Source organism: Peromyscus maniculatus, chromosome 7 (assembly GCF_049852395.1).
Source record: "Peromyscus maniculatus bairdii isolate BWxNUB_F1_BW_parent chromosome 7, HU_Pman_BW_mat_3.1, whole genome shotgun sequence".
NCBI classification, from domain to species: Eukaryota; Metazoa; Chordata; class Mammalia; order Rodentia; family Cricetidae; genus Peromyscus; species Peromyscus maniculatus.
This window is the reverse complement of record NC_134858.1, coordinates 95,055,369-95,067,801: the sequence shown is the minus strand read 5'-3', so window position 1 is coordinate 95,067,801 and position 12,433 is coordinate 95,055,369. Positions and strand designations below refer to the sequence as shown.

At 43.5% G+C, this 12,433-nt stretch overlaps 1 protein-coding gene across 5 annotated transcripts in view; it reads left to right on the top strand.

The window, feature by feature from the left end:
* Window positions 1-12,433, top strand: part of Clstn2 (calsyntenin 2) — a 594,115-nt gene that overhangs the window by 566,424 nt on the left and 15,258 nt on the right. For 3 of the 5 annotated variants that reach the window (XM_015994073.3, XM_076576877.1, XM_076576876.1), the window contains exons 11-12: window positions 7,821-7,969; window positions 9,867-10,084. In XM_015994073.3, coding sequence (XP_015849559.2) covers window positions 7,821-7,969; window positions 9,867-10,084 — 367 coding nt within the window. Of the gene's footprint in view, window positions 1-7,820; window positions 7,970-9,866; window positions 10,091-12,433 lie in introns of all 5 variants that reach the window. The other 2 variants (XM_006975155.4, XM_042281467.2) reach the window with 1 other exon arrangement.

The window sequence follows — 12,433 nt, the reverse complement described above, 5'->3', positions numbered from 1 at the left end:
AAAGGTGCTAAGTGTCACACAAATAGAGGGGTCTAGGGAGAGGCTTTTCAGCATCCCACCTGCTCATACCCAAGTCACTGTAAATGATCCTTTCCCATCCCTAAGGCATGGCTTGTGAGAGCTTGAGGTCTGTGAGAGAAGTTAATAAGACACTTGGTTTACAGAGCGCTCACTGGGGGCTATTTTATGTTCATTATCTCTACTCCTCAAAACAAATTAAATATTATGACCTCATTTCAAAAGCAAGGGGACTGGGGCTTGGGGACTTGTCCAAAGTAAGTCCATGCTCTTTCCTCCACACCAGCAGCTCCTGATTAAAAGATGGCTTTGACCATTATTAAAAATACTTCCTTCAGACCCCGGGTGTCTCCTGCACATCATTTCTGAATGATCATTTCAAGTCATTTGATTTGCTGGTGACCAGCCTCCTTCTGTGTGACTTATAAATAAGCAAGCCCTCACTTGCTGGAGGAATTTCTCCACTCACAGGGCCAGCTCTTTGCTCCACTTGTCTTCCTGTGGGTCCTGCTTGTTTCTGGATATCGCTCGAGCATATTTCGGTCTCTACAGGGTTGTGGTGGTGGTTGCCTTGCACCCATGCAAGATACCATGGAACAGCCACATTTTGGAAGAGTAACCTGTTCTGATTTTCATGGCACCACCCTTTCCATCATCATCCCCACAGTGTGGCAGGGCAAGAAAGATTAGTAACCTTAGAGCCAGACACACCTAGGTTCTCGACACGAATATCTATCTACTACTTACTGCCTTGGCGACCCTAGGCAAGATACTTCAACCCATAAAGCCCCACCCCCATGTACAAAATGGAATTAATACTATGTATCTTTTAGCAGTGTATTATTTTACTAAACATATAGATATGTATCTCTGTAGCAAACCTAATGGGTTCTCAACAAATCACAGGTCCTTTTATGGCATAGGAGACCTTTCTGTTAATTTGTTACTACATTTACTTATGTAATTAGAGCTGGGTACATGCCATGATACTCATGTGGAAGATACTCAGAGGACAGTTTATGGGATTCAGTTTTCCCCTTCCACCATGTAGGTCTCAGGGATGACAATTCAAATCATCAGGCTTGGTGGCAAAGGCCTTTACTCTCCAAGTCATTTGGTACAGATCAAAGAGGCTGTCAGGTGGCAGGTAGTCAGGGAATGGCAAGGTGCCCAGTAAGCCATAACCAGCCTGTTGCTGAGGCACGGGGAGCCCAGGCTTTGGATTGGAATTTCACTGATGGTCCAGCCTTCAAGAAAACTGAAGAAATCAGCTGAGTGTCTGGGAGATATGGCCATTCTGGAAGATGTCTCTCTAGCATCTTCTGGCTCACTGTGGTCACAGCACAGATTCCCAAGGAACTGTGGACACCATTTGTCCCTGTGATTATGCACACTAGTGCAAACGTGTCTGCTATATAACTACTGACATATCCCCAGAGCATAGAATACTGAAGCTAGAAAAATATTAGAACCTATGGAGGTTTTTGTTGATCCTGCAAGAACTATATTGACAGCTGGGCCAGTATCCATCTTTATGCTCTATGGTTAGAAAGACGTTCTTGGGCCTGGACTTGTGTAGCTGGAGAGCTTCTCTTCAGGTCCCACCAAGCCCCCACAGTCCCACAACCCTCGTATAAAATAACCACTCAGACACTTATATTACTTATAAACTGTATGGCCATGGCAGGCTTATTGTTGTCTGCTTCTTTTATTTTAAATTAACCCATTTCTATTAATCTATAAGCTGCCATGTGGCTCATGGCATATCAATACCTTACATCTCACTTGTCATGGCAGTGGCTCACAGGTCTCTCCTCTCCTCTCCTTCCTGTCCTTTTCGTCTCTCCTCTCTGCTTGTCCCGCCTATACTTCCTGCCTGGCTACTGGCCAATCAGTGTTTTATTTATACAGAGCTATATCCACAGCACTTCCCCTTTTCTTTTTTTTTAAAGGAAGGTTTTAACTTTAACATAGTAAAATTATATATAACAAAACAATTACCAGGCAAGAATTATAGTTACAATATTAAAGAAGATATCCTATCTATCTTGTATTTGTGAGCCTAAGGTTTTATATCTAACCCATCTTTTATCGTAACTGAGGAAATTATAACTATCTAGTCTTCAACCACATCACAGACCCCAGAAGGATATAATATTATCTGGGAAATGGAAGAAGGATACAAGCAACTTTTGGGAGTCTTGCAGGGTAGACAGAGACAGCTGGTGGCCTGGACAGTCATCTAATGTTCTTTTGTAGAGTTGGGGCATCTGTCTTCAGCCCACGGGGCTAGAGTCTCTTAGTCATTTTTCTCTGTGTCCTGTAGAATGTCTGGCAGTTTCCTCTGTGAAGCAGGAACCTGAAGGACCATTTTGTCAAGCAAAGTTTAATGGTCACCTTTCTATGGGTCCTGTATGTCCAGTTGATACATTTTTTAAAGCAGTTCAGGCAAGATCAATTTCTTGCCCAAATGGCTATTTTTGCCAAGGTGAAGATAAACTCCATATAGAGTGTCTTTGATGCCCATCCTCCTCTTTGAAGTAAATCCAGTGCTGCCAGAAGTAGACATGTCTCACTGTCCAGAAAGTCTAAATTTTTAAAACATTTTAAATGTCATATTCTGTAGGTCTTTGAAGTATTTGAAGATTACCTATTTATTTGAAATATATCTATGTATACCTAGAAGACTTAACTAACATGGCTACAAGTATGATTATCATAGATGACTAATTATTAATCTATTTCTTAATTATCCATTACAATTTTAAATGAGCTGTACAAACATAATACCTTAAACAAGAGTAGAAATATACACACAGTATAACAAGATTAACTTCAAATTTGTATCAATAAACTAAAATCTATACCAATCTAAAACATTTCAAACAAGTTGTTGCTCTTTAAAAGTAGGTTCATTAATCTACCCTTTCACCTTATATCTATATTATATCCCCTTTTTTCTTTAGAAAGAGATTGTATTTATAATCAACCTGTTTTAAATAAAAATATTGATTTTTCACTGTCCCACACCAGAGGGCTCTTCTGATATGGGACACATGACTCTCTTAACATTTTTTTATTATTGTAGCAATATGTTTGGGTTTAGAGAAGGAATGAGCCAATTCCATCTCCAAAGCCAGCTTGGTATATTTGGGAATTTGGGCGTAGCTTCTCTTACTACTTCCTGCTGGAGGGGGGTGCTGTATCTTATGGGGACACAAAGAAAGTTTTAGGATTATGGAGTAGTCCATGAGGGTGTATCATCTGAGCCAGTTGCCTTGAAACCATTCTGGATGTTGGATCATCTGAGCCATGGTGTCATTGGAGACCTTTCCGGGGGTCTTGGCTGGTCAAACCTGATGTATCTTAATCTGGAACAAATCCATAGCCTCTGGATTTCTGTGGAAACAAAAGTAGAGCCTCTTTTCCAAAGCAACATATCCTTATATCCAAATTTTGAAGTCAAGATATCTTTAAAATATACATTTTGGTATAACTCAACAGCTTTTACAATCAAATGTTTTTCTTTAGTTACAAATATCAAAGAGAACATAATCCAGATTCTCTGTGTGATAGCCATCTTTACGTAGCTTATTTTTTATATTACCTTTACTGTCTTTTTGTTTATATAACTGCATATATTCCTTTTTTCTCTCTTTCAAGCCCACATACATTGTAAACTATTCCATATGAACCAGTCTTATTGTGAACCTATTGCTTTAAACTGCAGCATTCTAAGACTGAAACAGTGCTTTGGCTGCTGGCTCTGCCCACTTTAGCTTCCCAACATGGCAGTGGTATATTTTCTGCCAGCTCTGGGAGCCATCAATTCTCAGAAATAGTGGGTCTATGCTTCTATCAAAGCAGCGTGTAGCCCAGAAACCTCTTTTTTTGTTTTGTACTAGCAAAGGCTAAATCCACCATGCAGCTTAATGTGCCACTTGCAGAGGCCTCATTCCCACCATACTGCAGGTTGAGCACGCATGCCAGGAACCTGCCATAGTAGCTCAAACACACAGGCTGCCACTAGAGAGAGACAACTAGGAACTGTTTTTAGCTCCGTTTTAGAATCTTTTTGTCAGGTTTTAGGTGGAAACTCTTGCCAACTTATTGGGTGCCATTTGTAGCTGGAGAGCTTCTCTTCAGGTCCCACCAAGTCCCCACAGTCCCACAACCCACGTATAAAATAATCACTCAGACATTTATATTACTTATAAACTGTATGACCATGGCAGGCTTCTTGTTATCTACTTCTTTTATCTTAAATTAACCCATTTTTATTAATCTACAAGCTGCCATGTGGCTCATGGCTTATCAGTACCTCACATCTCGCTTGTCATGGCAGTGGCTCACAGGTCTCTCCTCTCCTCTCCTTCCTGTCCTTTTCCTCTCTCCTCTCTGCTAGTCCCACCTATACTTCCTGCCTGGCTACTGGGCAATCATTGATTTTATTTATACAGAGCAATATCCACAGCAGGCTTGGTGTTAACTGGAAATCCAACATATTAGCAGCCAGCCTGTGCTTTTGCTAGGAGGATTCAGTGGAGACATGTGCTCTGTGATTGCCAAGAAATGCTACCTAGTCATCGTTCTAGAACATTTCTCAACCTGTGAATTGTGACCCCCTTGAGGTCAAATGACCCTTTTACAGGGGTCACCTATGACCATCAGAAAACGGTATTTATGTTACAATTCATAACAGTAGTAAAATTACAGTTATGAAGTAGAAACAAAAGTAATTTGATGGTTGGGGGTCAGCACGACATGAGGAACTGTGTTAAAGGGTCGCAGCATCAGGAAGGTTGAGGACCACTGCTATAGATGAACCTGTTGCTCTTCCTATTCAGCCTCATGCCAGGTGCAAACCTCAGCCTGCTCTGCAGCACTAACCATCTTCTTCATACTATTGCTGCTGTAGACCCTATTGCTGAAGTAAACTAATAACCAGGCCCTCGAGGGTCTCACAGCAGCAGTGCCACAAGACTCCACTACGGCACCCATGTCAATGTGCATAGGAACAGCAAGAGTCCTAAGTAGTGTGTTTGGAAGGACGACTTTAAATCTTCCTGGCTACAAAATGGATGGCTTGTAAAAATGTTTCAGATCTGATTATGATCCACTGGTGTGTGGTGGCTTCAGAGATGAGCATCCATGGCTAGAGACACACCTGGTGGCTGGCTGTGGAATAGTGGCTAGAGACACACCTGACAACTGGCTGTGGAATAGTGGCTAGAGACACACCTGGTGGCTGGCTGTGGAACACCTACCTGGAGCCTCCTGGATCTAGAGCAAGGAAGCTGTGCTCATGGACAGATGTCACAGCTCAGAGAGACCCTACCCAGGGCTTTGAGGGACAGGAAAGAGTGAGCCCACAGGGAAGGAGAGGCAGCAAGGGCACAGTGGTCCCATCAGCAAAGACTCAACAAGATAGACTTAGCACAGCACTGGGGATTATAACCCAGGCTTCCAAATATTGGATGCTTTGTAAATACTAGAAACTCTATTGGGTGGGCATCCTTATTCTAGTGGTTTGAAATACAAAACTTGACGAGCTACCACAAATGGAAAAGTTGCAGCTAGTCTCCTGTGACAGACCACAGTCAAACCACAGGCACATTAAAAATATTATATGCAATTACTTTCAGACTGTGTGTATGAGGTACATATGAACCACAAGTGAATATATAAGACTTGGGTTCTAGCCCTAAAACACCTCATTACATCTATGTGCAGATATTCCAAAGAAAAAAGAAAAAAATCCCAAATACTTCTGATCCCAAGTATTTCATTTGCAGTCTATCCATCCTGTATGTGAACTCATTTAAACTTCAGACATGTTTCAAATGAGGAAATGAAGTCCAGAAAGGGGACATAACTGTCCAGAATTGTACTCTGTAGTATGCATTGGGGCTAGAATGAAAATCCCGAATGTTGTAGTCTCTCAAACATGCTGCATAGCCTCAGAGAAGAATCGCTGGAGAGGGCTGACTTCATCCTCCAGACAGGCTGACCTATTGTGGTAGTAACTCTCCAGATTCAGTGGACTGACACATAGACGTGTTTACCTCTTTATACTAAGTAGTGGAGATGAGGTAGAGTTCCTGTGTAGAAGCTGAATGTCACAGGAGTGGAGAGAAAAAACTAGAGAACTCCACGGGGCAAGTCCCTGCCTTGGTCCAGGGCATTATATCTTCACTTCTCTTCATGTCTCATTGGTCAGGTGTAGTCACATGGCACAAAGGAGGTAGGAAGTGTCACTTCTACAGTGCCCAGGAAGGGGAGAGAACAGGGTTTGGTACCGTGATGATGAGCTCTGCTGAAAAGCAAGTAACTAGAAGGAGGTCCTGTGGGGACAGACAGGAGATGGTGCGGAGTAAAATGGAGGCTGGAAGAACCATTCACTTGTGCATCTAAAAGGAGTTCTCAGATCACTGGGGCTAGCTTCTGGGATCAAGGGATCAGTAGGGTCCCTGTGATCAGGGAGAAAAGCCCTTATCAGTGTACCATGTAATCATGCTACTATTGTGTAAGTGCTACAGAAAAAGCACACAATCCCAATGGGACCTAAATGAGGAAAGCTAGGTGCTTCAAGGAGTAGGCAGAAATAAAACACTTACTTAGTAGCTAAAGAAAACAAAGACAGACCCATCAGTTGACTAGGACCACCAGGCCAGTGATTCACATGGTTCAGTGTAATCAACAATGATACATCCATCTCTAAACATAGAACAAGAATATTGCTATGAAGACATTTGGGTCAGGTCAGGGATAGTTTTCCTTAACCCATGAAAACTAAATTCAACTTCCCAAGTAGTACGAGAAACATGAATTAAAACTAGAGTAAGTTGTCATTGTCACCTATTAGTCTAGCTGAGTTCCCAAAGACTGATAGCATTCAAATGGCTGAGGTTAGAGAAGTGATACTTGCACTCTGCTGGAAGGTGTGTGTGTGTGTGTGTGTTTGTGTGTGTGTGTGTGTGTGTGTGTGTGTGTGTGTGTGTGTGTGTTTAAAATTCAGGCCATCAGAAATTTGCCAGCTGGAAGGTGTGTGTGTGTGTGTGTGTGTGTGTGTGTGTGTGTGTGTGTGTGTGTGTGTTGACAATTCAGGCAATCAGAAATTTGCCAGCTGGAAGGTGTGTGTGTGTGTGTGTGTGTGTGTGTGTGTGTGTGTGTGTGTGTGTGTTGACAATTCAGGCAATCAGAAATTTGCCAGCATGGACAAAGAGCATGTACTACTCTTTGACCTAGAAATTTCCCTTGCCAGGATTTGTCCTCTAGAAACATTCACGTGTTTATATGTATGAGATTATGGATTGTGAAAATATCAGTAAGAGATTGAAAATAGCACAGAACCCTTGCTACCACAGGGTGTGGTGGCTCGTACTTTTCATCCCAGTACTCAGGAGGCACAGGCAGGCTAATACCTATTAATTTGATATTAATTAATATGGCCTGATCTACATAGTGAATTCCAGGCCAGTCATGGCTACATAGTGAGACCCTGTCTGTAAAACAAAACAAAAATACCTCTTACCAAGAATATCATGACAGGGTTTTCAGAATTCCATCCTGTGGTTCAGGCTGAATTGCCAGGAATGTCTAATCCCTAGGTTGAACTCCTAGGGAAGGTCCTGAAGTTCAGAATAAAGTGGAGCAACTTACTGGAGAGGTGGAGACCACAACTTCTTATGCTCTGGAGATGACGTTGGTGGCCTTAGTGGCCTCTTGGTGGAGTTGCGGTTTTCTGAGAACCATGCCTGTCGTTGACCATCTTTCCTATGATGCCCACTTCTGTCTTCCAGTATCACTTCAACCCTTCGCAGTCTGTTCTCGTGATGGAAGGTGATGACATTGGGAACATCAACCGAGCCCTCCAGAAGGTCTCCTACATCAACTCCAGGCAGTTCCCAACAGCGGGTGTCCGGCGCCTCAGACTCTCTTCCAAAGTTCAGTGAGTGAAAGCAACAGTGGCCCCTTAAGAATATTCCTTTGCAAGTAGGCCTTCTCTTATTCAGCTGTCCTCAACTCTGCTGTCCACGGGAGGATGCTTCAGGGACCTGTGCTGTCCTTTTGATTTCTTAAGGGAAATGTTATGTTGTTTCACCAGTTCAAATCCACCTTTCTGTGTTTTATTTCACATCTAATCCAATGCCTAGAAAGCCCTATTTTCTATAAATTCTCCAAAACCTAGGTCTCAAATGTTCTGATTTAAGGGCATAGCACCTAGTACATGGTAGATGGTTGACAAGTACTTATTAAATTCAATTAAATTAACCAACTTTACTTTGTAGAATTCCTAAATACTATGGGCAAGCTAGAGGAAGAGAAGGCATAGATCTTGTCCCCAGGGAGCAGAGTTCAATGAATGAGATGAGATTATTGAAGTTTTTGAAGACTTACTTATAGTCTTGACAACTCACTTCTCAGACATGCCAGCTACTTGAGATGACTGCTGGGCAAGGAACCTCAGAGAGACTCCCAGGAGGTAGATGTAGAGTCACCACACAACTGGGCTAGAAGAACTCAGAAGAAAGGAACAGGGGTGGGAAGGATGGATCTACTGACTGCTGTATTGCTGGGCCTGGGACAGATGCCCACCATGAGAAGCAACACGCAATAGGGTGATGAAAAGAGTGTTTCTACTCAGAGGCCTAAGGTTAGATGTAGGCACCTCAGAGTCAGCTCCAAATTGGAGCAAAGAAGAGGGAAGAGATTGCCCAGTGTCTATCCCTGAGACCTGCTATCCATAAACTGCAAGGAGAGGGGGGCCCACTGGGTAGACATGGCAGAGGCAACAGGAAGCTGGGCTGGTAACCTCAACAGCACCCACACTCAGCATCTAACCTAGAGCATGGAAGAGATGAAAATCCATCTCAACAGGAGACTTGTACAAACCACCCTTCCTTCTTCCATCGGGCTCCTTCCCTCAGCATACAGGATGATGGCTGCCTTTGTAGGATGTGGCCTGAATGCCTAGAGCACACAATTGGTCTAGGCAGTGCTCACTATTTTTTGCCCAAGTCTTTGGATTCAATGATAATGGAGAATACCGATGGCATGTAGGCTTCAACAAGCCTAATAAGAAGGCTTGAACTCTACTGGGCTCAAACCAGAATGCAAGCTCTGGACAGCAGCCTTTTTGAGGATCTTTATAACTAGCCATTACTAGTACAAGGCAATCATTGCTCTCCCTTTTGTAGAGATAAGAAGTTGAAGTACAGAGCAATGAATTGCCCAGTCAGGAATGGCCAAGCAGGGCATGGATCCTCATTTATCCCACTTCCAAGCCTTGGTTCTTGTAATATCATTACTGTCTTCCAGACACTCATGTATGTAGCAGTGCACTAGGGTAAAGTAATGTAACCACTTCAGCTTTCTGCCCTCACCCACAGAAGAGGTGTACCCCCATGATATCCCACAGAGACAGAACATGTGCATCAGCCACAGCAGGAGAATTTAGCCCTGAGGTCTCATTTAGTAAGATAGCTATATAGCCAACCAGACAACAATTCCCTTGCCAAACACTATTGCACAAAGCAAGCAGTTGCTTTCTAATTAATGTTGCCATTGATTACTTTGCTAAAAGATAATGAAAGTGTTAATGGTTACTTGTTACTAGTATAGCAAAGTCTCATCCTTCCCAGGAGCCAATCTTTTAAGTCCCTACATTGTTATTGGTTAGGGTGGTAATGTGGCTTTAAATGCGAAGGTCTACTGCCATCCTCAGAGACTCCTAACATCCAGGACACCCTGGCAAGGACTGGAGGTAGCAGTCATTGCTCATGGCTCTGGAGTGGACGGTTTAAATCATCAGCTGATCAGGGCCGTGACTGGAGATGTCTTCCCAGGTGCTTTGGGGAAGATGTGTGCATCAGCATCCCAGATGTGGATGCCTACATCATGGTCCTGCAGGCCATCGAGCCCCAGATCACCCTCCAGGGAACAGAGCGCTTCTGGAGACCTGCTGCCCAGTTTGAAAGTGCCAGGGGAGTGCCTCTCTTCCCTGACATCAAGATCGTGAGCACCTTTGCCAAAACTGAGACCTCTGGGGACACGAGAACCACAGGTACAGGTGCATATGGGGCCATGGGGAGGGTGGACCTTACTTAACCCCTTATGGCTGAGTAAAATGATACACCAGGACAACCACACGGCTCACCCATGGCAGGATGATGTATAATAAGAAAACTCAAACACAGCTAGAAACACTCAGATGATCAGCAGGAGAGGGACAGACAGCTTACCAAAGTGTAGCACACCCATGGTAGTGACAGGAGCAAGAAGGTATACTCTTGTGCTATATGGTAAGTGAAAAGAAATGACACACAGGCTTAGCAATATCCATGTAGCATGTTCTCAGCCAGGTAAGAAAGCAATGCCCAGAAGAAATGATACTTGATGCTAACATCGGTGTCCCCCGAGAAGCATGGAGAGAGACGATTTGTTTCTGCTTGCCTTCCCTTTTCTGTGACTGAAAAAATGTCCTGTAGTGGGTATGTATTATTCCAATCATTAGAAGAAAAGCTAACGACGTGCAGAGGATAGAATCCAGCCTCGCATTACCATACACACGGCAGAAGGCTGGGGCTCACTCGGCAATATGACTAAGCTCTCGGGGAACTTCCAGGTTGCAATTCCCACCAGTTTCATTATTAGGGCTGTTGCTGAGGGAAGGATTAGTTTCCATTCTCTGCCTGGAAAGAAACACTCAACTACACAGAAAGCAAGAGCATATGCTGGAGGCAGGCAGAAAGAAAGAAGCCCACAGGGAGGGAACTCTGCAGAGAGGAAGGGAGGGGAGTCTTCCCTTTGCAACTCAGGACTCGGCATTCGGGGCAATGCTTGCTTGAGAGCAGTCCTGCGAAGCCTCTTCCAGAAACACAATTTCAACCCCCTTTCCCCAGCCAAAGCCACTGCTAATGATGTGCTGATACCGGTAGGCCTGAGTCCCTGAAGAGCCGCTGCTATAATAATCCCAATTACCCACTGTCTTAAACCACACTGGTCCCCAGCGATTAGGTCCTCAAGGGGCAGACCTCTTGAACGCCTAAAAATAGTTGGTATTTCACACCTGGCCAGCCACAGTGGTTTCTGAGTTAAATGCCAAGGTGCATTAAGTCATGTGACCTTCCCTCTTCTGTTGTCCTCATTTGTGGCTAAAATCAGACTGAAAAAGTACGGCCTGCTGACTTCAGTGGTCACAGCCCAAGAGCATGGAGCTTTGCTGCAGCTGGCACACGCACACAGGCAGTGTGGGAGAAAGCAGTTAACTGGGTCCACATTTCACCTTCTATTTATGAGAGGTGCGTGCAGAGCACACAGCCCAGTACCCAAGAGCTATTATTAGTACTTCTAAATTTCTACACTTACTGTTGAAATAACGTTTTTTATGAGAATCTTAAATGAGCGGGTTAACTGCGTTTGCTACCAGGCCACAGTGACAGGTTCCAGGGTCATCTTCTGCCCCCCACTGACACATATTCACATATCCTCACAGCCATCCACATTTATGCAGGAGCACACATATACATACTCAATACCCCACCACATACATGTTTCCATGCTTCTGCAGTACTTAACTCCTTTGTCCTCATCTCTGTTCTGCTGCCTGCTTTTGGTTGTTTGCAAATATCTCTTCATTCAACGCTCTGAAATGTTCTGCTCATCACCACCCTGACTGTCACGCTGGGTTGCTAATTCCTGGTGCTTCCCTCCGGCTCACAGCAGATTTGCCTCTTAGTGGTGACTTGCCTGTCTGTTAAACCAGACCAGTAGATCCTGGAGGGCTCAGCCATGGATGATTCTGCTCTGGATTCATAACCCAGCAGTCCCTTCAACACAACGGACCCAGGAAAGTAGGGATGGAAGAACATGCCATAGGGAAAGAGCCATGTGATGGCAGCCGGGACATGTATCTGCCTAGTGTGACTCTGCCAGCCATATTATGAGGAAGGTGACCTAACTCCACCTGGAAGGAAGCTAGAAATCAACTGGGAGAGATTTAAAATTACATATCCACTGCCATTAATGATTGACCTCAGAGTTAATGTAGATTACTGTGCTTTTATATATTGTTAGCAACACATGGAATCATTGTGGTTGGCTAACAGTAAAAATAATTAGGCATACAGAAAGTAATAATATGTAGTTAATGAGAACAAAACTTTTAGGTCCCACTATAATTTTTTAGTTAAAATAATCAACTTGTCCTTCGAATGTCTTTTTAAATATTTATATATATATATATATATATATACATATATATATATATATATATATATCAATAATATCTGAAGACTTGCCTTAGAGGTTACAAGTTTCCAAGTTATAGAGTTAGAACAACGTGTTCTATCTCATACCTCCCCTTACTCTCTGTGTGATTTGGGCAGCTCTCCTACTTCTCGGATCATGGATT